The following is a 23,669-nucleotide window of genomic DNA, read 5'->3' on the forward strand; positions in this document are numbered from 1 at the left end:
CGGATTTATATTTAGAAAAAATGTTGTGACATTTTCCGCCTCTAAAATGTTTTCCTCCAGAACTGCCTGCCTATGGAGCTCTATCCATTTTCTTATCAACTGTGGGCAGCTTCTCTGAACAAAATCCTTCCCACAGTATAATTAAACCTCTGCCATGTTTCACCATGGGGGAGCGTGACGTCAGTTATCCACCACGTGTGCTCAAATAAATGCGCTACTCTACAAATTAGCGACCATTTTAAGCCAGTTGTTCGCTCTGGATCTAATATAAAGTCTCAGAGTAAAAGGAGGATTACAAATGCATTGCACACTTTTGCTATTTATATCTGTAAAAAAGAAAAAGAAAACAATGTGTCCTTTTTCTTTCAATTTTATAATCATGCAAACATGTTGTATTGATGAGTCTGATAATATCCTAATCTCACACATTTGGATTGTGGTTGCAACATGGCAAAATGTGAAAAAGAGACATGCCTGCCCTGCAAAACTCCAACCAGAACCAAACAACAATGTTTACTGAAGCCGCCTGGTGACTTTGATGACAATAAGGACTGAGAACTGGCCGAAACTAAGATCTAAAATCTCATCTTATCTGCAAAAACACACTGACTCACTCTGTCCCACTGATATTTCAGTGCTGCTGCTGAGTCATATTAATAAATATGTGACCATACATCTGCCCATTGCATGCAGATAGCTTATGGTGCGGCGGGGATGCGAGTCAAAACCCGCACGGTTAAATAAAAAAGCTGTATCACGCTTTGATTAACGCTCTAAGCATTAGACCAACGCAGGTACGTCTCCCCACTCCAATTATGCCTTAGTGCGATTCAGTCAGAAACATACGGAATGTGCGTAAAGAGCCGCTCAGGCTGGACGCAAACCGCTCAGCCCAGCGGGCAACGTCGCGTTCGCTGCGCTCCTCTCCAAGGATAAGACGCATCGATGCGCTCGTCCCCGACCTCGTTCCCTAAATGTGACAATTATAACATCATTTTCTCCATCGGCCCGTAATCTGATCTCGTCTTTCTCTCTCTATTTTTCCCCCCTCGCTCCCTCCCGCCTGTAAGGTTCTGTGCGTATGTGTGTGTGTGCGTGTGTGTGGATTGTGTTCATCTTTAACCTGCCAGCACTGTAGCCCCCCTGCGTTGCGTTGGCGCTGCGGATCTAGCTTACAAGAACAAGAGCCAGCTCACAGCCGTGGAAACAAGCGAATCAATTTAGGGGAGAGACAAGGAGAGACAGATAGCGAGGTTGTGGAGGGGGGGAAAAGGCACGATCGCAGAGGGGGCACGAAAGGGAGAGAGGGAACGCAGACATTACGCCGCATGCAGACGCCGAATATTAAAGGTATGTACCGTTTTAAGCTTTTATTGGACGTACAGGTAGAAAAAGGGGGCTGAAATGGTCGGCTTAATTGTGTAATTTTTGTTGTTTATCTGTAAGGATGCTGAAATCAGTCACCGGATGGGGAAAAATATCCGAAAAGGTTAAAGATGGACAACATTTTTGGTAAATAATTAATACGATTTCATCATCTAATTTACTCAAATGATACACTCTCTATAGACACGCGCAGTGGGGCTGTTTTGCCTTAATAAAAAAAAATGAGGAAGAAGAAAAACAGGGAATGTGTGTATAGTGGGTGCAGTCGTGTTGTCATTACCCCCGAAGAGAGAATGGATGCAAGCCATTTTGTAATGCAGCATGTGCAGAATTAGGCCTATTCAGAATTTCAATTGCGTTCCCCGAGAAGGTGCGCCGTGTAGCGAGCGCAGCTGCATAGATGAATAAGGCCATTCTGTGCTATTGTAAGGAGATATCAGGCTGGCGGCTATATGATGAGGTGAGATTGCAGATTAGGATGGGGGACTGCGGGAGAAAACGGTCAGGTCCATGTCTTTTTATCATTATTGTTGTTATTATTTTTGCACGGTTCTCTTTCACATCTCATGTGGGAGAAGAAAAAGGGAAAACAAAAACGTTGTCATCAGCCAGAAAGACGAGAGAAAACATAATTTTCCTCTTTTACAAGATGCTGGTGGAAATGCGCCCTTTCCTACCTCGATTCCCACGTCCTGAATCAATCTAGCGTTGTCATAGTTACAGTAGATGATGTTGGCCCTTCTGCACCTGTGCAGCTTTGTGCTCCTCTCCATCATTTGTAAATACATGATGTGCGGACAGGTACAGGTCTCAGGCTTTGTGTTTTTGCTCTTATTGGGATAAACTAAACAGTCGTTTGTCTCTGTGCACACCTTAAGGATATATGCGACCAGATGCTCATGACGATGTGATTGGTTTTGTAGTTGTTGGTCAGCAGCTTGCAGCTAATTTGTCTTTCACGACCCAGCGCTCGCTCTCCAATCTGATCGAAGAATCGATATCTACATGGTTGGAATCTGCTCTTGACATGTAAAAAAAAAAAAAGCAGTTCAATCCAGGGAGGGGAATATGTCTGAGTGAAAGCAGGAAGAAAAATTGTAATACGCAACAGGAGGGGATAAGAATGAAGGCCAGATTTTACGGAGGGATTTGACCCTCGCATAAGTTGAGGTGCGATGTGCTAAATATCCAGGAACACCAGTGTGTGTGCTGTTGTTCACATGTTCTGCTGTAGTGGAAAATTTTGAGGATGGGAGGTCAAGTCAACAGGTGTCCACGCAAACACTCCATCCTTTGTCCGGAGACATCTACAGCAAAAACAGAAAGATAAGGCATTTAATAACTCTCCATGAAGAAATGTATTTATTTTATTAGTGTTTTTTATTCTTAATTTTTTTAATAACTAAAACTGGTACAAACTGTTCTGTGCCTCTAAGTACATTTCAACATACAGAGCTGTAGCTAGAAACTATGGGCCCCTGGGCGAGAGCCAGATTTGGCCCCCTACCCCCCACACGTTTATATTATATGCATGGAAACTACTCAAGATGAAAGCTGCATTGTGAAAGAGTTGTTAGCGCTGTTGCTTTGCAACAGGAAAGTTCTAGGTTCGTATTCAGGCATGGGGTCTATCTGCCTAGAGTTGCAATAATCTACCCCTGAATGCATAGGTTCCCTCTGGGTTCTCCTGCTCCCTCCCACAATCATGCAGGGTAGGTAAATTGGTCTCTTCAAATTGCCCTTAGCAGTGAGTGTCCATGGTTGTCTGTCCTGGGTGGCCCTGGACTGGTGACCATCAAGTATTTACCCCATATTCCACCCATTTACCGGCCTCCAGGGACCCTGCATGGACAAGCGTGCATAGATAATAGAGAGACAGATAGAATTACGCAGGCATGTTAGGTATCCATTCAAATCCACATGAAAAAGTAATTCCTGAATGACCTTTGTATCACGAAAGTGATGAATAGTTTCCCAATGATTATATATTTGAAATTTTGACAACAAGAACACCTCACTATATAGGCTTGTAAGTTGTCTTTGTCAATGTATACCTTTCAGTGTTTCCAAGAAATAAAGACATGTTGGGGGCCTAAAACCTCGGGGGCCCCTAGACTGTATCCCCTATAAGTGCTTTCTAATGTTTGGCCCTGCGACTGTTGAAAAAAACAAAAAACAGATTTTATTTCCTGAGAGAACTGGTTTCCTGTAACTGGTTGAATGTTTAGAATGTTCTGATGCTTCCATGATGGATCCCTTGATGTTGAAGAGAGACTGTACCAAATTACATTAATTCAGTTATCCAAGTTAATACCCCCTCCTAGAGGAGACTAGGTGGAAAAATATGTAAATAACACCATTAATAATACAACTATTTATTAGAGCTTCATACAGTGACAGTTAAAAATGATAATAGATACCGATGGGTGTACCTTTCTGTGTGTGAAAGAGAGGATGTGGGATGTGCACAGCATCTGAAAAGGCCTATTTTTATCTCACTTTTCTATATGAGCATTTATAAAAGCTGCTTTATCACTTCTGAGAACTATAATTTTAATAATGACTCATCTTGACTTCAACCTCAGACCTCATGGAGATGGCAGATCTGCTTTCTCTGCTCTCGTTGAAGGCCGAGGTTCAGACTGATCAGATTTAGAGGCAATTCTCGGCTGTATCTGTAGCTTTTGACCAGAAGTCCCATTTATCGATCTTCCACAGTAAAAAAAAAAGAAAAGAATTGAGGTAAATACCTGGTGATTCAGAGCGACTAGGTGCCACTGGTCTGTTTTTCAAACGCTCGTCAAGCTCGACTAAACGCAGTAACGTTGAACAGGGCGACTGGACAGTAAAAACACAAGATGGTGAGTGAGTAGGTTGCCACAGCAACCGTGTTCCTAGGAGTGAATGCATCGCTGCTGCACAGAAAGCAGATGCTGAGACCTGGCTATGTATGGATGCTGACGAAAGAACCCCAGTTTATTAGAGGAATTAGAAGCAACTGCACAAACAGGCTGCTTTCAAATCAAACGTGGACGATGAAAACCAGCTGCTGCTACATACAAATACATTCTTGTTAATTTTTTTTCTTCCCACAGACATTGCAGCCGTGTGACCACTGTCAAGCATGAGGTGTTTGAGTAAACAACGAGCACTTTATCTATCGAACCATTACAGCAGAAACAGCCCAAGGATTTCTAAATTTAGAGAGTCTGCTGATTGCTGCAAACATTTCTGTTTGAAAATGTCTTCGTCTCTCCTCTAACCGCAGACGGCAACAACACAATGCGCCTTTGTAAAAACACTCAGTTTTCAAAAATGAAAAAAAATTTAATTTTTTATAGTTGTGTAATTTTATTTTCTTGCTTGTTTAACATTAATTTATGCAGAACTTGGGTATAGCATATTGCATACAGCATGTGCATTGAAGGAGAATGTCAAGTACAAGTTATTACCCTCTAACACCATTAATGAAAGCGTGACACACAGACATCATGTGCTTTATAGTTTCTAATGCTTTACTGTGGCCCAATGATGGAGTGCCAGCAGTGGCACTACCAAGGGAGGGTCAGGGGAGGCAACAGCCCCCGATGAATTTACAGACTCTGCCTACTGCCCCTCCTGGCAAGACAGTGTTTGTTATGTATGAATCGAGTGACATTGAAAGGACCATGTTTGGAAGATGGAACATTTATCTATTATTGCTTTTCAATAATTTGCTTTATTTTTTATCCTCCATGGTGCCTCTTTTTGACAGTGTGTCACCCACTAGTGGCCCTGCCCTCTAAAGACATCAGGACCACATGTTAAAGTAAAAATGTAAGAGTTCTAGTCTTGTAAAATCATGAATGCAAAATTCTCCAAAGGCTAATGAAGCTTGTTTTAACACAGCAGATCCCAAGTCCAGTTCTCAAGAGCGACCATCCTGCATCTTTTACATGCATCCCTTCTCCAGCACACCTGAATTAAATGGCTGAATTCCCTCTTCAGCATTCAGTCCTTCAGCCCCACAGAAGCTTGGTAAGGAGTTATTCATCTGATCCAGGTGTGTTGAAGAAGGGATGCTTTTAAAAGTTCAAGGAAAGTAGCTCTGAAGGTCGCGACTTTGGCCCCTCTGTTCTAACATATCAAATCAGCTGATTTTTGGCAAGATGGCAACAAGACATTTCCTTCTATTTGGTTGTTAAAACAAAGCCAAAGGATCAAGTTGATGATAAAAAAAATGTCTGGTTCTACCCTATCAGTTATACCTAAATAAAACTCCTGAAACAAGCTTACGTGATGGATGGATGACGTGTTGATTGGTTGAAGTATTACACCTTTTCTCAGATCGATGCATCTTTCCAGCTTGTGCACATCTGTACTCACTGATTTGTTTTTTTAAGTTTTTGACCAATCACAAACCACCTGATGTTGGTTTCAGCATGTGAACAAAATGGTTCCAAACCGGTTGCCCAGTTAGTAACACTTCCATAAAAGACAAAGACAAATCAGCCATGCCTGATGACAGACATACAGTAATGTGTATTGATTTAAGCCTGGCCTTCCAAATTCTTGTTTCTACACTGTTGTTAAACCTACTGCCCTTTGAACTTACTTTCTCTCTTTTCTTTCTGTTTTTCTCCTTCCTCCCACAGTAAGAAGCAACAACCTCCACAGCGACTGTGATTCTGAAGGATCTCTACCCCCTGACTTGATAGCTACTTTGGTAAATGTTATGGGAGCAAAAGTACAGGACTATTCTCAGTGAGAAAAAAAATCTGATTACAAGAAAGTATGAGCAAAGTAAAATAAGAAGCTTTAACCACTAGTAACACCCAACATTTCAAATCTTAACTCCCCAACATAGAAAAACTCAGATAAGACCATGAATGTCAAGAGAAGCACTTAACTTACCCTTACGGAGGTGACTAATCGATACTACAGCAGTGGGGGTGGGTCATGACTCAGTTGCCATGCGTCTTGTCATGGTGACCAGCCCCTCCACCCCTTCCCCCGTCCTCTGGTTGGTCCAGCTCCTCTTGTGGTTTCACCACCATGGACCCCAGCTGACAGAGGCAGCGCCACCATGCCCCAACCCCTGCACCTGCTCCAACCAGGCGAGCCGGGTCATCTGTACAAGGAAGAGTTTGGATCTAATCCCAGACAACATTTCAGAAAACACAAGATACCTCAATCTTCAAGAGAACTCAATTCAGGTAAACATGGTTTGACCCTCAAAAATACTTTGGGGATGGGTTTTGATTACAATAATTCTGATGTTGCTACAATATGTCCCTTTTTGTTTTTGTTGTTTACACAAGGTGATCAAGTCTGACACATTTAAGCATCTGCGGCATCTAGAAATTCTCCAGCTCTCCAAGAACCACATCCGGCAGATTGAGGTGGGAGCTTTCAATGGGCTGCCCAACCTCAACACATTGGAGCTTTTTGACAACCGTCTTACAGTGGTACCAACTCAAGCTTTTGAGTACCTCAGCAAACTGAGAGAACTATGGTTACGAAACAATCCCATTGAGACGCTGCCGGCCTTTGCTTTTAACCGCGTTCCCTCGTTAAGACGTCTGGATCTGGGGGAACTCAGGAAGTTGGATTTCATCTCCGAGGCTGCCTTTGAAGGTCTGGTAAATCTGCGCTTTTTAAATCTTGGCATGTGCGGCTTAAAGGACATCCCTAACCTTACCCCACTTGTACGACTTGAGGAGTTGGAGCTATCAGGGAATCAGCTCGGGATTGTCCGTCCTGGATCCTTTCAGGGACTGGTGTCACTTCGAAAGCTTTGGCTGATGCATTCCAGAGTATCTGTCATTGAACGCAATGCTTTTGACGACCTCAAGAACTTGGAGGAACTCAACCTCTCCCACAATTCCCTGCATTCTCTGCCCCATGATCTCTTCACTCCTTTGCACCAGTTGGAGAGGGTACACCTCAACCATAATCCCTGGGTTTGCAACTGTGATGTCCTGTGGCTCAGCTGGTGGCTAAAAGAAACAGTTCCTAGCAACACTACGTGTTGTGCTCGTTGCCATGCCCCGCCAGGCCTTAAAGGGAAGTACATCGGGGAACTAGATCAGACCCACTTTGTCTGCTATGCTCCAGTGATCGTGGAGCCACCCACTGATCTGAATGTGACCGAAGGCATGGCTGCAGAGCTGAAATGTCGCACCGGAACCTCAATGACCTCTGTGAACTGGTTCACTCCAAACGGCACTCTGATGACACACGGATCATACCGAGTTAGGATCTCAGTGCTTCATGACGGAACACTGAACTTCACAAATGTGACCGTGCAGGACACAGGCCAGTATACCTGCATGGTAACCAACTCTGCTGGAAATACCACAGCAACTGCTGTGCTCAACGTGTCTGCTTCTGACACTACTAACAGCTACAGTTATTTCACCACTGTCACAGTTGAATCAGTGGAGCCAAGAGATGGGGAGAACTCAGCAAGACAGTATGTGAATGAGACATTCGTTGGTTCCCCTAAGCCTACTGGTCAAAGAGGGGTTGATGGTCTATCTGGCATCACTATATCGCCATCTCTGTCTTCTCTGTCCTCACTGTCACCCAGAGCTACTGAGAATGCAGTGACTGTGTCTCCAATGGATGTAACGAATATTCCAGGACTGGACGACGTAATGAAAACAACTAAGATAATCATTGGTTGCTTTGTGGCCATTACTTTTATGGCAGCTGTAATGTTGGTGGTCTTCTACAAACTCCGTAAGCAGCACCAACTGCACAAACACCACGGCCCGGCCAGAGCTATTGAAATTGTCAACGTAGAGGATGAAATTGGGGCTGGGGCTGGAAGTGGCATCTCTGGCGGTTCAACGATAAATTCTAGCACTGGTGCAGAGGGAACCTTGAGAATACATCACCCGGAAGTAGTCAACCTTCCCAACATTGGTCGCACAGATACTCTCAACCATTACTACAAGACACATCATTTCAACAACAACGTGATGGGTCTCAGTATCACCGAAGGAATGGGACCAGGTGGAATCCTCAACAGCAAGAACCAGCATGGTCAGGATAACCCTATGTCGTGTACGTCAGTCCCAATCTCTACATCAAATTTGCTTTCCACATCAGGCAATGGCACCAACACCAATCCCAGCTCCATGTCCCCACCACTCCCGATGTCTCTCCCCATGCCAACAATGGGCTTACACGGATCGATCAAGGGTTTCATGGGGCATAACCAGAATCCCCAAATGGAGCCACTGCTCTTCAAGGGGAGCTCCAAGGAAAATGTCCAAGAGACCCAGATCTAAAAACAAAAGAGAGTGAAGAGAGAGAGAGAGAGAGCGGGCAGGACTCAAAGACAGAGAGGGAATTGATGTTGGGTTTATGTGTGGAATGATAAGACACTAGAGTGCATTGACTTTACACCAGGAGAGAGGATAGACTGACAGGGCAATACACAAACACATAGACTTATCCGTGACGGTGTACTGAGCCAAGGATTACCACAATGGCCCAACTGTGTTTGTAGGAGCGACCATGGCCATGGAGATCAAGGAGTGACCATTGCTACAATGTAAATCTGTGCCAAAGCAAATGTTTTTTGCAGTTTCTTCAAGCTGTATCCTCGTAGGAAAAAAAAGAGACAAACTAGTCTGTCAGAGTAATTCAGTCCCCCAATTGTTGTTGGCCAGCAGAGATGAAAGATACGCACAGCACTTACCACACTGCAGAATGGAGATGATGTAGAGTAAAATACAAGAGACATTTTTCTTCCACAAAAAAAATGAATAAAAAAAAATACACGAGACACACTCTCTCAAGTGACTCAACAGACTCCCTCAAGGTGAAAATTATGTAGGCATAATAGATGGACAAAAAGGTACAGTGCAGTACAAACTACTGTGAAAAATCCACAAATAATATAAATATATTTTCATCTAAATATGTATCATTGCAGACTCCAATGCAGACATATTTTGGGATGGATGTATAAGCCGGTATAGTTTGTTTCTTCTTTGTGAATAATCAGGGGCGGTGACAGGTGGCGGTTTGTTATGTTTTAAATTTGGCTACTTTTCAGAAGCATAAGGGCTCAATTGCAACACTCATTGTGAATCTTTCAATTGGCTTTCGTGACCATTTAGGTTGTAGGACGGCAAAAGCAGATCTCTGTTTGAAAACTTTCATCTGTTGTTTCAGTAACAATGCTCATTACGAACTTTTTGTGTTTTGAGAGTGTATTATGTATTTTGTAAAAGCAAGCTACGTGGTACTTGAACTGATAAATTCTTAAATGCCAGCGTCAAATTATGGAAAAAAAAATGCTGTTTCACCAGTATGATCAATTAATCCAATGCAAAAGCCTGTATTGGTAAAACTATGGTATCGACATTGTGTTATTTGAATCCGATCAGTAGCCGGATAACTGCTTTTATGCTGGAATTTGATATGACCTCTGTTCTCATGGAGCAAAATGCTGTCATAATGATGATTCGACATCCTCAGCAGCATTTAAGAAAAGGGATTAAGCATCCATATTAGGATGATTGGAGTGAGTGAAAAATGTACAGTATATTAATAAATAATGTCTGGTTGTATGACAATTGTAAGATCCACATTTTTACAGTGTATCTTTCATATGTTAAATGCCATTTACGCTTCTTGCGTTCCAACTATGTATTACTTTATTTTTGTTAGTTTGATATAATGTGTACAGTTGTCTAGCCATGTGTCATTACGTGTGAAATAAATCAATCATATATTGGGTTGTGGCGGGTCAATATGGCAACCACACGAGTAAGAAGCGAGACATTATGCAGTCCCTCCTGAGCTAAACCTGGATTGAATGTATGGTTTTGTGGTTTAGCCATTAGTCACCCTGGTAATGATAGGGGCCATCTGTTTTGTAACGCTGTTCAGACAGGCTTTTAGTCGCTCTCCCATACACGGGTCACAGACACTGCTGGTTCTGGAAAATAAACGTTTTTATAACGGCTGCTTAGTCTGAAATTAGTCAGCTCGCTTCTCCCGTGATAATTTTTTTTTCAGGTTAATGTTTTGATGATCATGAATGGAAGCAAGATTGAAGAAAAAAACATTTTATTAATGAAATATATACCTACATTTTTAAACAGGAACTAAATGTTTGTTGCAATTGAGCTCAAATTGAACTTGTGACCATTCAATCCAGAGCTCCGTCAATAATTTTGTGGCTTCTTTTCTTTTTTTGGCTCCCTTTCTCGGATTTAGTGTTTTTAGCTAACAATGTCATTTCAGAAGCATAAGCTTACAGTTTTCTTATGTTATCTGGAAAAGAACCTTTACTAACTGTAAGAGGAGACAAAAAGTCAACGTAATAATAATGATGATGTTAAATGGGACATTTGTTTGTCAAATATAAATGATGGATTTCCTGCCATAGAGGTTATGAAAGAAACATCTTTAATGCCAGTGTACTCTTTGCTCTAAAATATCTTTAAAAATCTGTGAATTCCCATGTGCTTCTGTGAAATAACTAATTGCTTATGTTAGATTCTGGTATTTTTTGGCCTTTACTTCTGGATGTACAGGTGCAAAAAATCAGAATATTAACAGAAATGCTATTTTTTTTCAACAGGCCAGTTCAAAAGGTAAAATCCATTTAGATTCATTGCACATAGAGTGATTTATTTCATACATGTATTTCTGTTACTTTTGGCCATTATAGCTTACATCTGAAGAAAACCAAAAATTCAGTTTCTCAGAAAATGTAAATATTACGTAATAATAACAAAGAAGGATTTAAATGTACAAATGTTATGCTATGGCCATGCTTTTGCCTAAAGAACCGTCGGGAAGACGGCTAATTTGACATTTGTTCAGCAGACAGTGGAGGATAAGCCACAAAAGCTCATTGCTAAAGAAACCGATTGTATTTACACAGCTCTGTATCATACATTAATGGAAAGTTAAGTGGAAGGAAAAAGTGAAGAAGTAAACTGTATTCAACCAACACGGAAGAGTGCAGCTTTGAGACAGTTATGAAACAGAGCCCATTCTAGAGTTTGCCGTCAGTGCTTAAAGAGCCATGTCACACAGGTGTGTCCAGGATATGAGCTACAAGTGTCGTGTTCCTGGTGTTAAGCCACTCCTGAACCAGAGACAACATCATAAAAAGCTTCCCTTGGCTAAGGAGCAGATCATGCCTCCCTTTATGGAGATGCTTATTTCCCTTTCCAGCAGGACTTAGAACCTGCTCTCTCTGCCATAAGTACTAATACCCACTTTAATGACAGTTGCATCACTGTGCTTGATTGGCCAGCAAACTGCTTTGACCTGAATCCCATAAAGAATGCATTGTCATGAGGAAGATGAGAGACACCAGAGCCAAGAATGCACACGAGTTGAAGGCCACTAATGAAGCATCCTGGGCTTAGTGAACAGCCCAGCAGAACCACAGGCTAATCACCTCCATGCCACGCTGCACTGATGCAGTAATTCATGGAAAAAAAGAGAGAACCAACCAAGCACTGAGTGCAGATAATGTACAGCATATGGACCTGTTTGATGTTTCTGCGTTCAATTGCCCAGTTTTTATCACTCTTGTGACAAAATTTAGCAAGAAACTGAATTTTTGGTTTTCGTTAGTTGGAAGCCAAATTCATGAAAAGCAACAGAGATTGAAACTTGAAATATATCACACTGATTGCAGTGATTCTATACAAACCCAGAGTTTCCTTTTTGAATTGAAGAACTGAAATAAATTAACTTTTCAATGATATTCTTATTCACTTGCATGCACAGGTAATTGTGTGATTCTACTAACAGATCTGGCAGGCAGGGTTCCAGTGCTGACCCAAAGAGACGCGAAGACAACATAAATGAGAGCTAAAGATTGAACATTAGGTCAGTCCGTTAATGGCTAGGAAGCTTGACTTTAATTTTAATACACACAGAGAAGGAGCCTCTGGTAAAGATGTCAAAAAAAGCCTTGAAATAAATTGCGGTAACAAAGTCGCACTGAAAGAAATTATACAAATATTACTTTTAAGTAGAGAAAACGTCAGTGTTCCTTACATCAACTGTGGCACTGTTATCATTCTTTTTAAAGTAAACATATAATTAAATTTGTAAGTTGATCAGAGTGTTTAGCAACTTTTAGTCCATGACTTTCTGTTTCCCTGGCTTATAAATATGACACAGAAGCCCAATTCTTTCAGCTAATTACAAGTAGGCTGGGTGAAGACCCATATTTAACTTGCTACCAAATATAGAGAGCAAACTCCAAAGCTCACTATTAGACAACTGCAGCCAAAAGTGGCATCTTGAGGTCACCACGTCTCCAAAACTACCATTAGGGGCTTTCTAGATGATGACTGGTTGTTTGGGATTCATACCAAGACATTCCTACCATCACAAATGTAAGCCTGTGGAATTTGCTGGAAAACTTCTTTAATGCTGCTCATTTGAAAAGGGAACAAACTGTCTGGATAGAACGCCCAAAAATATGGCAGACCTGGATGCAAAAAATTATTTTTTGTCAAGAATCAGAAGCTTAAATCCGTCTTTGTCAGCCGGTTTTCTCAGAACCAAAAACAAACGTTTGTTAGACACCGAAATCTAAAACACACCTGGGGTTTGTGCTTCTTTACTCTCGTGTTCAAACCTAATCGCTTTTTCGCAAGTACCTTTTCAGCCGGACCAGAGAATGCGTGTTTGGTCCCCATCAGAACTCGGTTGAGCTTCCACGCCTGGCCAAATTACTCCGACCATCCGAGGAAACAAAGTCTGGTCCGTTTAAATTGGACCACGCAGCTCTGGTGTGAAAGCGCTCTCAGACTGAACCTTACTGGAGACAACCCCTCCATGGGTTTGGGGTGAAACGAAGGGGGTATGACCTCATGTAAGGTGGAGGATCTGTAATGCTGGGGGGCTTGGGTCTCCTCCAAAGGCTCCCTGTGCCCCCCTTGGTAGAGTGAATAGCATAATGGAGGCTTTGAATTACCAGGAAACTTTATATACAAATCTGGGGCCAGATTCACACTTATCTCAGTCTACAAACTTGAATTCTATATAAAACAAACTGGTGGCTGACCGAAGGTTAGAGAGCAGGATAGAGGAACCAGGACAAGGTGTTGTCCTGTTGGCAGAAGAAGCTTATACGCAGTTAACGGAAGGGGTGCCAATAATTGTGCTACCATGATTTCTTCACATAAATATGCTCCAATTTAAGGTATTTTCTAAATGATTTATTCGGTGTGAGTTGATGCTGCTGCAGTAAAAGATTAGTTCATTTTCAGGCTTTTTACGCATCTTTACCAGGAGTGACAACACATTTTTGCTTTTTAGGAATCTTAATTGCACGGGTCTGGTTACAGCTGAGGTACTGATGCTTAGAGCATCAGCTTCATCCGTCATTTACAAAAGATGCTTTACTTAAGAGGATATTTATTGGTCCGGGGAGGGGGGAAAAAAAACTTACTGCAATGGATTATGGAGTCTGAGACACCAAACTGCAAGAAAAGAAAATGGCCTGACCTTTAGTTCCTGTAAAGGTAAGCTGTTCAGTTTCATAAAATGTCTTAAAGAAATCCGCTTTGAGTTATTTTTGAAAAGGAAACGGAAGAGTTTTCTTCCAGCACATATAAAGATGGTTTGAGAGGTTTATTGCTTTGAAAGATCCGGCGGTTGCCTGGCTGTGTCTGGTAGAAACGTCAGTCTGGCTCTTCACGGATCGCCATTAGACGTCTTTTCCCATCACAGGCTCACCAGGTGAAATCGTGTGGCGGACAAGTGCAGCGTCTTCAGGTCTGTCAAAGTTAAGATGTGTTGTTCCCGCACCTCAGTGACTGTCACATTGCTAACTGACAGGCTAATTATTTTACTGCTTGCCTCAATTTTCCGCTAGCCATAAGAAGTTATCCAGCAATTAGGAACATATGCCACTTTAATTCCTTGTTGTGATTTCATCCGGCAGAAAGATTGCTTCTAACTAAACAGTAAAGGAGCTAACAAGGTCAGAGTGACGAATAATGTTTCATATACGTCATCGCTGCGTGTGTGTTTTATCAGAGCTCTGTTCTATTCAGTTTTTCTCACCATATTACATTTTAGAGACAGAAAATCCTCCTGAAGGAACACCCCTGTGTTCTGTAAAGTGTTACATGGTGCTTAATGCGTGCTGCAAACATGGCCAAACACAATTTAAAGTGCCAGATGGCTGACAAATTGTCAGGCTCTCAATCAGAAAATCTAAATCAAAATCAAAATCGGTTCCCAGACTAGAAATATCTTTATTGGCTGCCTTTTTTTTTTTTTTTTTGGTGAATCTTAAAATTGTCATTGTTTTTCTATGGTTAGGACATTAATCATCATATTAATCTTTGTTAACAGGAGAAAAATTAGCTGACGAACTAATTAAGAGTGGTCACAGAAAAAAAACCCTCATATTTTAAAAAAAAAGAAATCAGCAAAACATTAATGCATCCTGTAATCACTGCAGTGTGACGGCTGCCTTAATGCATCAAACGGCCCATCACGTTATGTTAGCATAATTGCACAGCAACCTGCACTTCTATTTTTATTAATCGTCTGTGTTGTGAACTTGCAAATGTGCCAAATAGGCGATGTGCAATTCAATCAGACAAACGCACCGCCTCCTGTAGGCAAATATTTCCCATATGGAAGACGGATGTTAAAGCGTTTCAGCAAGGGAACCAGGCTTCTCCAGCGTGCCATTATTGCTCTTTTTCACTGAAAAGGTTGACATAATGGAGCTCGAGCGCTTTGCCTCACTGTGTCGCTTTCACATGTTTTTTTATCATGCTCCATATTTTAGCGTGTTTTGGACCCCAGAGGTGAAGCGAATCTGCGTATACTTTCACAGATGTCCACTTTGCAGGCTGCATTAAAAAAAACAACTTCAGGGGATTTGTGTCATAAGAATTGCATCAGCCGTGGACCATAACCATAAATTTAATATGTTTAGATGAAACGTTTGGGCCCTACAGTTGGAAGATTGGTTTTGAAATATCTGAGGGGACACTGTGTGAAGTCATTTTCTTGAATGTAATTGTCCTTGGCTTGTACCCTGGTCTCCAGAGACCCCCCCAGTACCCATGAGATGTCTTGGACACAGTGTTAGAGGCCGCTATATACTGAAGTTGCAGTAGTTGAGAGAGATTTAGTGTATAATGGTTACTTTGTATCATATAATCTGAATGATAGATATCCAATCTCAAGACTTTAACATATTTTGAGGCGTGTTTTGCAGCTTTTTGGTTTTCTTTTGACACTACAGAGAAATATGATTTGAAGCTTAAAAAAAACATAAAGGGACCTGGATTTTTTTTTTTAAATCAGGGTTCTGTAAAGTTATTATCAGCCATACTTGTTGTAGAAAGATGTCAAATGACAGCAGTGGCAGTTTTTGATATGGATTATATGGTTCTGGTTAGCATGGACCGAGAGGAACCAGCAGCACAAAAAAAAAAAAAAAAGCATCAGCACCACCTTAGATTCAGACACACATAAAAGAGGAGAATATGCAGTCATGCTATCCGTAAAAAATATTTTTTGTAAAATCAAAGACATACCATAAAACAAAGGACATTTTTTTTTACTCTTCATGTTTTCTGATAAGTTACATAGTAAAAGGCAAAGTTTTTTTTGCATACTAGGTAGGTCAACACTGCTGCAGTAGGAGGGGTTACCAAACAGCAGCTGCTGATGCAGTGGCCCTATTTTGGCTAAAGTTACATTAGTGGAGCCTCCCGGCTGATTATGAGTGTGCCGGGATACTTTCCAAGCATCTTTGAGATGCATCTTTGTAAAAGATCAGAAACATCATGTTTGATGGCATTGCAAAAATCACAGCATGTCACAAAAGTTTACTCAACTACGGGCTGGTACAGATCTTACTAATGGGTTTCACCTGACCAGTCAGGTAAATATAGCAGCAGCTGCTACCAATGTAGCTTTAGCTTAGCAACACATGGTGCACACACAAGAACGATCCCCTGAAAACAGGATTGTTTTTCTATTTGTTAGCACATCAACAGGGTAACAGTATGCACGGCACCAGTAGAAACGTAAGAAAACGGTGTAATTTCCCTGCCAGGCCACTAGTAGGCGGTATGTTATTTAAAACTCAACAACATGCGCATGCATATAAATATAAACGCTCTCTGCTAGGTCATGCTGCCGTCACACGCCACGGCTTCCCTAAACATCCAGATTTTTCTTGTGCTCATGCCAACTGAGATCGAGATATTTTCAAAACGTTAAACTCTGGAAACCCATTTTTAAATCGTGCCGTTGTGATATAGATGAAAAACTATAGAAACGCAACAAAACTTTTTTAGTTTTTACCAAAAAAACATTGTTGTGTGCACAGGGCCACAGAGATTGATTTGCTTAGAAACTTGAGACAAACTTGAAAATAGTCTCCTACGAAGGCAGAGCCAGCCCAAGGTTACACGAGGCCCTAAGCAGGAGGATTAGGGCAGAAGGCCCATCTTCAGTTAAACTAGACTTTGAAGAGACATCGCTACATTTTGGAGAGGTTACTACAGTGAGCAAACATGGAGTTTCTCTGACTTGTGGGCCCAGAAGTCCGACAAGAAGACCCCCTGAAGTTTTAGTACCAACTGGGTAAGTCGGATGTTGGGAAGCAGCTCACAGTCCAGTATTCAATAAGCCCACTGCACCGGAACACAAGTTCCAGGTAAAAAATATATTTATCAGTCTCTCTAACAGTTTCTATCTCATGGCACACAACATCTTCCTTTAGTTTTTGAATACAGTCTTCTCAACTTATTGCTTATAACAATTAGCACTACAACAATGAGCAAAACTCACAGAGATTCCAATTTGCAATGAAACAAACTCAACTCAGTCGGATGTCATTTTCAGATCTGAGTTCCGACTTTTGAGACAAATCGAACACAGCCTGATTCGGCTGCTGTTTGGCCGTTATTTCAAGTGAATGGGCTTCTATACGGACGTTAAAGTCCTGAAGGGCCAAATGTTGGTGTTCATATGCAATCGTGGACAAACAGCTGTTACTCGCTGATGTATTAACAGCAAACTACATTGTGCACAAAATGATGTTGCATGCAAGATGAATTCTCGCGGTATCTGTGCGTTCACAAACACACGAGAATCCATCTTGTCAGCTTCAACTGTTTGTGTCCGAACCAAAAACGGTTCTGGCCAATCACATTGCAGTATTGCAGTTTAAGGCGGGACATACCAGTGCAATAAAAGCAGCCGAACCAACGTAAACATGGCAGCACGGAATGACGCATCATAGCTGCTGCTGTCACGTCTGTTCTGTCAGAAACAATGATTTCATCTTTGATAGTAGAGCAGTGAGAAGTGCCTTAACATGCTTACCTACTATTGGTTCTAATAACGTCTGCTGCTAATTTTTTAAGTTGATACCATGATTGGCTAACACAAGCCTTTAGTAGGCGGGCACTAGGTGTTGCTTCGCCCAATCAGCTCAGAGAGTTATGTTGCAGGTCTTGATGGGAAGTAGACCCAGAGGGATAATGTGCAGAACAGAGGTGCTACACATCTGGCTGCCCAAGTTAAATGTTTTGCATGGTGAATTCATGTTGTCTTGGATTTCAGGCAAGTAGGGTACCATCTGTTTATAGCGGCAGTCAGTCCTATGTAGATATTTGATATTAGCTTGTTTTGCTTTGCATCCAAAGGTCTTAGCTACATCTACGCTCTGGGATGTGACATCCGTCTACAAACCATTACTGAAAATAACTTCATGGAACCTCACTTCATAAAACTCAGTCTATTCTTTTACATTTCTTCTTTTCTGTGCTTGCAGAAGCCAATGCTCATGTGATTTCTAGCTATGAGACAGTGAGCGAACAGTGTGTTGCTGCAAAACTGACAGCATTAATACCAAGGATGAAAGAGAAATGCTAAAAGCATATTTTATGCATTCGTGTTCTTTTCATGAACAGAAAATCCACTGTCTGTTGAATTCAAATAGGCAAAGATGGAATTTAAAAACATCCAATATCATCCCCTGCAGCACAAAAGACCTGTAGGCCACCGGAGGTGGATGTATTAACTCAAATCCCCCCCAAGGTGTGTCGCACTCTGGTGTTTTGTAATTGAGGGAAAGAGAGCTGAATCTGTGTTTGTCGGCTGTAGCATCCTCCCTGAAGAGCCATGGCTCCCTTCGCTCGGCAGTGGTACAGTCGTTCTCCACAGTTTCACTGCGCCTGAACAATCGTCTCCTCTTCCCGGCGCTGTCTTCGCCTTCAGTTTCAATAAACCTCCCAGCTGTGTGTTTCTCCGGGGATTCCCTCGGCTCCTACGGCCCAGGACAGACTGCAGAGTCTGAGGGGAACCTGACACAACATAGACTCTGCTGTGAAGCAGAGGTGTCACAGTCTGGGGCCCGCATCCAGGAACCGGGAAGAATGCCTTTTTTTCCTCCTCCCTCACACTTTAAAGGGTTCCTTCGATAAACACTGACGAAACAATGGGATGTTTAATGCTGTCTGCAAAGACAGCAGTCATGGAAGAAAAGTAAAGATGGTGCGGCAGCGTCGATATTATGAAAGACTAAATGAAAGCTAAACTACAGAAACACTAACTAGCAGGGAGAGTTTATATAAATTACAGCAGCGATCCAGCAGGGTTTTATTTCTGGAAAATAGACCTTTTTAAAGGTTCTTTCAATTTTGGTGACTTATTTATATTCTTTATTTAGTTTTCAAATCGTGAATTGCTTTCCTTGTTTTGAACTGTTGGTCACATTACCACCACAGATTCAGGTGTGATTTATTGGGATCTTATGTGAAAGACCAACATAAAGCAGAGCAGTTGAAGGAAAACAATATTCGGTTTTAATTTTTTGCAAAAGAATGTCTGAAACATGTGTTCGTTTGTATTGAGCTCCTCTGAGTTGATACATTGTTGATTACCGCGATTAAAACTAGTTCTATTTCAGGGTTTGTCTCCACCAGCTCTGCACATCTAAAGATGGAAACATTTGTTCGGTGAGATTGGATGTACAGGATCCATGAACATCAGCTTTCTTGTTTACTCACACAATAGCAATTTAATTTAGGTCTGGACTTTGACTAGGCCAATTATAGAGAACAAACATGCTTTAATCTGAAGCAGGCCATTGTAGCTCTGGCTGTATGTTTAGGGTTTTTCTCCTGCTGGAAGTTGAAGCTTCCATATATATATATATATATATATATATATATATATATATATATATATATATATATATATATATATTAGGGCTGGGCAAGTTAACGCGTTAATTTCGCGTTAATTCATTAGACTATTAACGGCGATATTTATTTTATCGCGCATTAACGCGTTTCTCACATGCTTTCAGTCAGTGTCAGTCAGCAGGCGCGCTGACTGCAGCGCGCTGTCTCGGCAGCACTCTGGTGCTCCCCCTCCCCTCTCGTACATGGCTCAGCGGCGCCAGCCAATCAGCACGCAGGCTCAGCCTGGCCCGCGCACTCAGCTCTCACACAAACTTAATACACAAACAGCTGAGAGAGAACGCAGCAGCGAAAAAACATGAACAGAGGAAGTAGCACCGTTCGGCTTTATTTTAATACCGTAAATGAAATCAAGCTGTATGTTTTGTAAAAAGCCGGTTAATTTCAGTGGAAACACAACAAATTTTTCTAAGCACGTGAAAAAACATGAAAACGTCGAGCCCCAGAAACGGAGAGAGGAGACGAAACTTCTCTCACTGCCCCGACAGACCCACAGACTGACGTCTCTGACTGAGGCGTTTCAGTCCTCCAGGGAACATCCAGGTAGATCAGTGGATGGATGGATGGATGGATGGATGTTACTGGAGCCCACACATAACATGTAATTAAGACCTTGAAAGAACCCAGTACATATATTAAAAAGTGTTATTTAAGATAAGATAACATTAGCTAATCCTTTTTTTATCCCACGACGGGGAAATTTATAGGATTAAAGCAACAGGCAGGTGCACACAACACAGACAAAATTACATAAGGATTGAAATATATAAGAGGTGGATTAGCGAAAAAACACTGAACATAACATTATTATTATTATTATTATTATTATTATTATTATTATTATTATTATTATTATTATTATTATTATTAAATTGTAATAATAAAATAAAAACCACAAAACCCAAAAGGTCAACAGTTTCATGATACATCAAGCTTAGGGACTGGCTAATATACAGCAGGTCAAAAAAGGCCATATTTTGGCTGCAGTGCTTGTTCTCTTATGAAGAAAAGATCAACTAGTGCACTAAATTCAATAGATGGGTTGAAAATATCCAGTATAAAATAAGTGCTACAAATGTTACAACACTTTTGTTCATATGGCAGCAGAACATTAAAATAAAAGTGCTCTTTACACTACTTTTGAATTCATTCTTGGAGTTTGTAAATACAATGCGATTAATCGCGATTAATCGCGATTAATCAGGGCGATTAATCGCGATTAAATATTTTAATCGTTGCCCAGCCCTAATATATATATATATATATATATATATTATTTTTTTATTTTATTTTTTTTTCACCTGTGGAATATTGGCAAAATTAGAAACATTCTGTCCAGGAGTGATGCTGAAAAACTAGTCCATGCATTTTCTTACTTCAAGGCTGGACTATTGTAATTCTTTACTATCAGGAAGTCCACAAAATGCGGTTCAAAGTCTTCAGCTGATCCAAAATGCTGCAGCAAGAGTTCTGATGAAAATCAACCAGAGGGATCATATTTCTCCAATTTTAGCTTCCCTTCATTGGCTTCCTGTTAAATCAAGAATAGAATTTAAAATTCTCCTTCTAACGTATAAAGCCCTTAATAATCAAGCTCCATCATATATCAGAGCTCTGATTTCCCCGTATGTTCCTAACAGAGCACTTCGCTCTCAGACCGCAGGTCTGCTGGTGGTTCCTAGAGTCTCTAAAAGTAGAATGGGAGGCAGATCCTTTAGCTATCAGGCTCCTCTCCTGTGGAACCAACTCCCACTTTTGTTCCGTGAGGCAGACACCCTGTCTACTTTTAATACTAGGCTTAAAACTTTATTTTTTGACAAAGCTTCTAGTCAGAGTGGCTCATGTTACCCTGAGCTACCTCTATAGTTATGCTTTTATAGGCTTAGGCTGCTGGAGGACATCAGGGTCTATTTCTCTCTCTCTGCTGAGTTCTCCTACTGCTCTCCAGTCTGTATTGTTTGTTGTTATTTCAGCTTTTAACTTTTTGTTCTCTCTCTTTTTTTTCTTCATAGAAATGTACACCTGGTCTGGTGTTCTGTTAGCTGTGACATCATCAAGGGAGGCAGAGATGATCAGAAATAAATTAACATGTTTTTGCTATCTCAAAGAAAACCACAGGAACTTACAGCAGGTACAGCCATTTTCAGCTTTTGTTTTCTCCTTAGAAACACTCACGACCTGAGGCTTGGCCAAGCTGGTTATACCATATGTACGTGGCTTCTAGATCCATTTATCTTTGAAATGTTGCTCAAATAAGAGCAAAGGCAAAGTCAGATTCGTTGTGGCATAAGTTGGGTGTTCATGCGGTTTGTGATATCTGTGTGTACTGGTTAAGGTTTTCACTATGCCACAGACTTAAGTTGCTGTGGGAGTTTAAAACACTATAAAATGGCTGATTTATGTTATTTTATTAGGACTAAAACACATCATTTGATACTGAATCCAAATGCAAACCTTAAATAGTCTGCCACTGAAAGTAACAATTAGTGGGAGGGGTTGTAGAGTTTTATAATTTGTGTGCCAGAGGAAGTACGGCTCACCGATATCAAAAAGGAAGTGTTTGGCCTAAAGCAGTCGATGTTATTCAAGGTAATTACTTTCCTATTAATATTTCCTTTCCAGCCTACATTCCAAACAGACACTTTCCATGTATTTAGTGGAAGGAGGTATGTAGCAAATTGTTCCCCAGTGCATACCCTCCTACACAGGACGCACTCTCCAGGCTCTGCGCTCATGTTTTTATTAGATTATTACACTTACTTGGGTATCGATTTACCATAACTGCAGATGGGAGGTAATGTTTTTACTTTTGCCTTGTAAATGTTGTGGCACTTTTTGCTCTTAATGGAGCCATGAATTATGCAGAGACTTTTACCCCACTTATCTTCTCGATGCTTCAGTGGCAATCATAGCTTCAGCTCTGGCACGAGTCATTACTGCGACCAAATATGAAGCTGCAGTTTGGCTCCAAACAGAGAAATGCACGATGGCTGCGCACAGAGGTAAACAAATCTGCCTACATGTGTCCTTAATGTTAAACAGAGAATCGATTGTGTGGCTCTTTTTGATTTATGTTAGCAGAAGAACATCAACACGTCATCAGTGCTTGTTGGAGCATCATGATGCTTCCTGTTAAATTCCTAATCAGGTCTGCATATGAGTGTTTGTTGTGAGTAGGTTCTTTTTGTATTTAGTCAGCTTATCTTTGTATAATAACATTTGTAAATGTGCAAAAATGCAAAGAAAAAAAAGCAAAGTGTAAAATGGCAAATACTTTTGACTCCACTGAACATGCTTATTTTATATTGTTGGAAGATAGTCACATACTAGGGGTGTAAATCTACTGCTTTATCATGATACTATGTTATATTAATTTGTTTGGATGACATTACGATATCTGCCAATATCACAATGTCTGTTACAATTTTTGATTCTACTATTATTTACATTGATAATAACTCACTAAAAAAATGTTTAGACCATTTCACATCTGAGGTGTCATCAGGCATTTAAATCAAAACCAGTACTCTTCTAATTTTAAATTAATAATGATAATAGTAGATCACTTCTTCACTATAGTGTCATGCCTGAATTTCAAAAATAAATGTGTATCTTAAAAAAGACGTTATGGATCAATATTGTCCTTTTACCTCGATAGATCGCTGCTTTTTGAATCCATATATCAATGCAGATCGATGGATTGTTAAACCCCTTTCACATAATAGATGTAGCTTACTGAAACAGGTACAAACAGAATATGGTTGTTGTGTGTCTTAATTAATTAAATGACCACTTTAAAACCAATTGTAACAGTACTAAGCAGGAACTGAATGCATTTTCTGTGTACTTCCAGTCTACTTACAGGCCTTCCCTTTCAGCATCTTATTTTCCTTTTTGTCCCAAAGAAGGAAGTTTTAGTCCCATCATGCATGAAAAATATTGACATAAAGAGATGTTATCCTTAGGAGGGGCTAATGCCAATTGACAAGCGGCAGAAACCCCCACGTGTGGAACGTGAAGACGTAAAGCCTCCTTCTGTGTCTTCATATGATGATA

The 23,669-nt window shown here is 40.9% G+C and overlaps 1 protein-coding gene across 2 annotated transcripts; it reads left to right on the forward strand.

The window, feature by feature from the left end:
* Window positions 1-891: 891 nt before the first annotated feature.
* On the forward strand, window positions 892-11,010 carry lrrc4bb (leucine rich repeat containing 4Bb). 2 transcript variants are annotated; one of them, XM_021316852.2, is made up of 4 exons: window positions 892-1,350; window positions 1,447-1,512; window positions 6,021-6,581; window positions 6,687-11,010. In XM_021316852.2, exons 3-4 carry the CDS (start codon window positions 6,339-6,341, stop codon window positions 8,661-8,663), a joined length of 2,220 nt encoding a protein of 739 aa, XP_021172527.1. In that variant the 5' UTR covers window positions 892-1,350; window positions 1,447-1,512; window positions 6,021-6,338; the 3' UTR covers window positions 8,664-11,010. The 2 variants fall into 2 exon arrangements, with proteins under 2 accessions (XP_021172527.1, XP_012718601.1); XM_012863147.3 differs by lacking the exon at window positions 1,447-1,512.
* The last annotated feature ends 12,659 nt before the right edge of the window (window positions 11,011-23,669 follow it).

Source organism: Fundulus heteroclitus, chromosome 10 (genome assembly GCF_011125445.2).
Source record: "Fundulus heteroclitus isolate FHET01 chromosome 10, MU-UCD_Fhet_4.1, whole genome shotgun sequence".
NCBI classification, from domain to species: Eukaryota; Metazoa; Chordata; class Actinopteri; order Cyprinodontiformes; family Fundulidae; genus Fundulus; species Fundulus heteroclitus.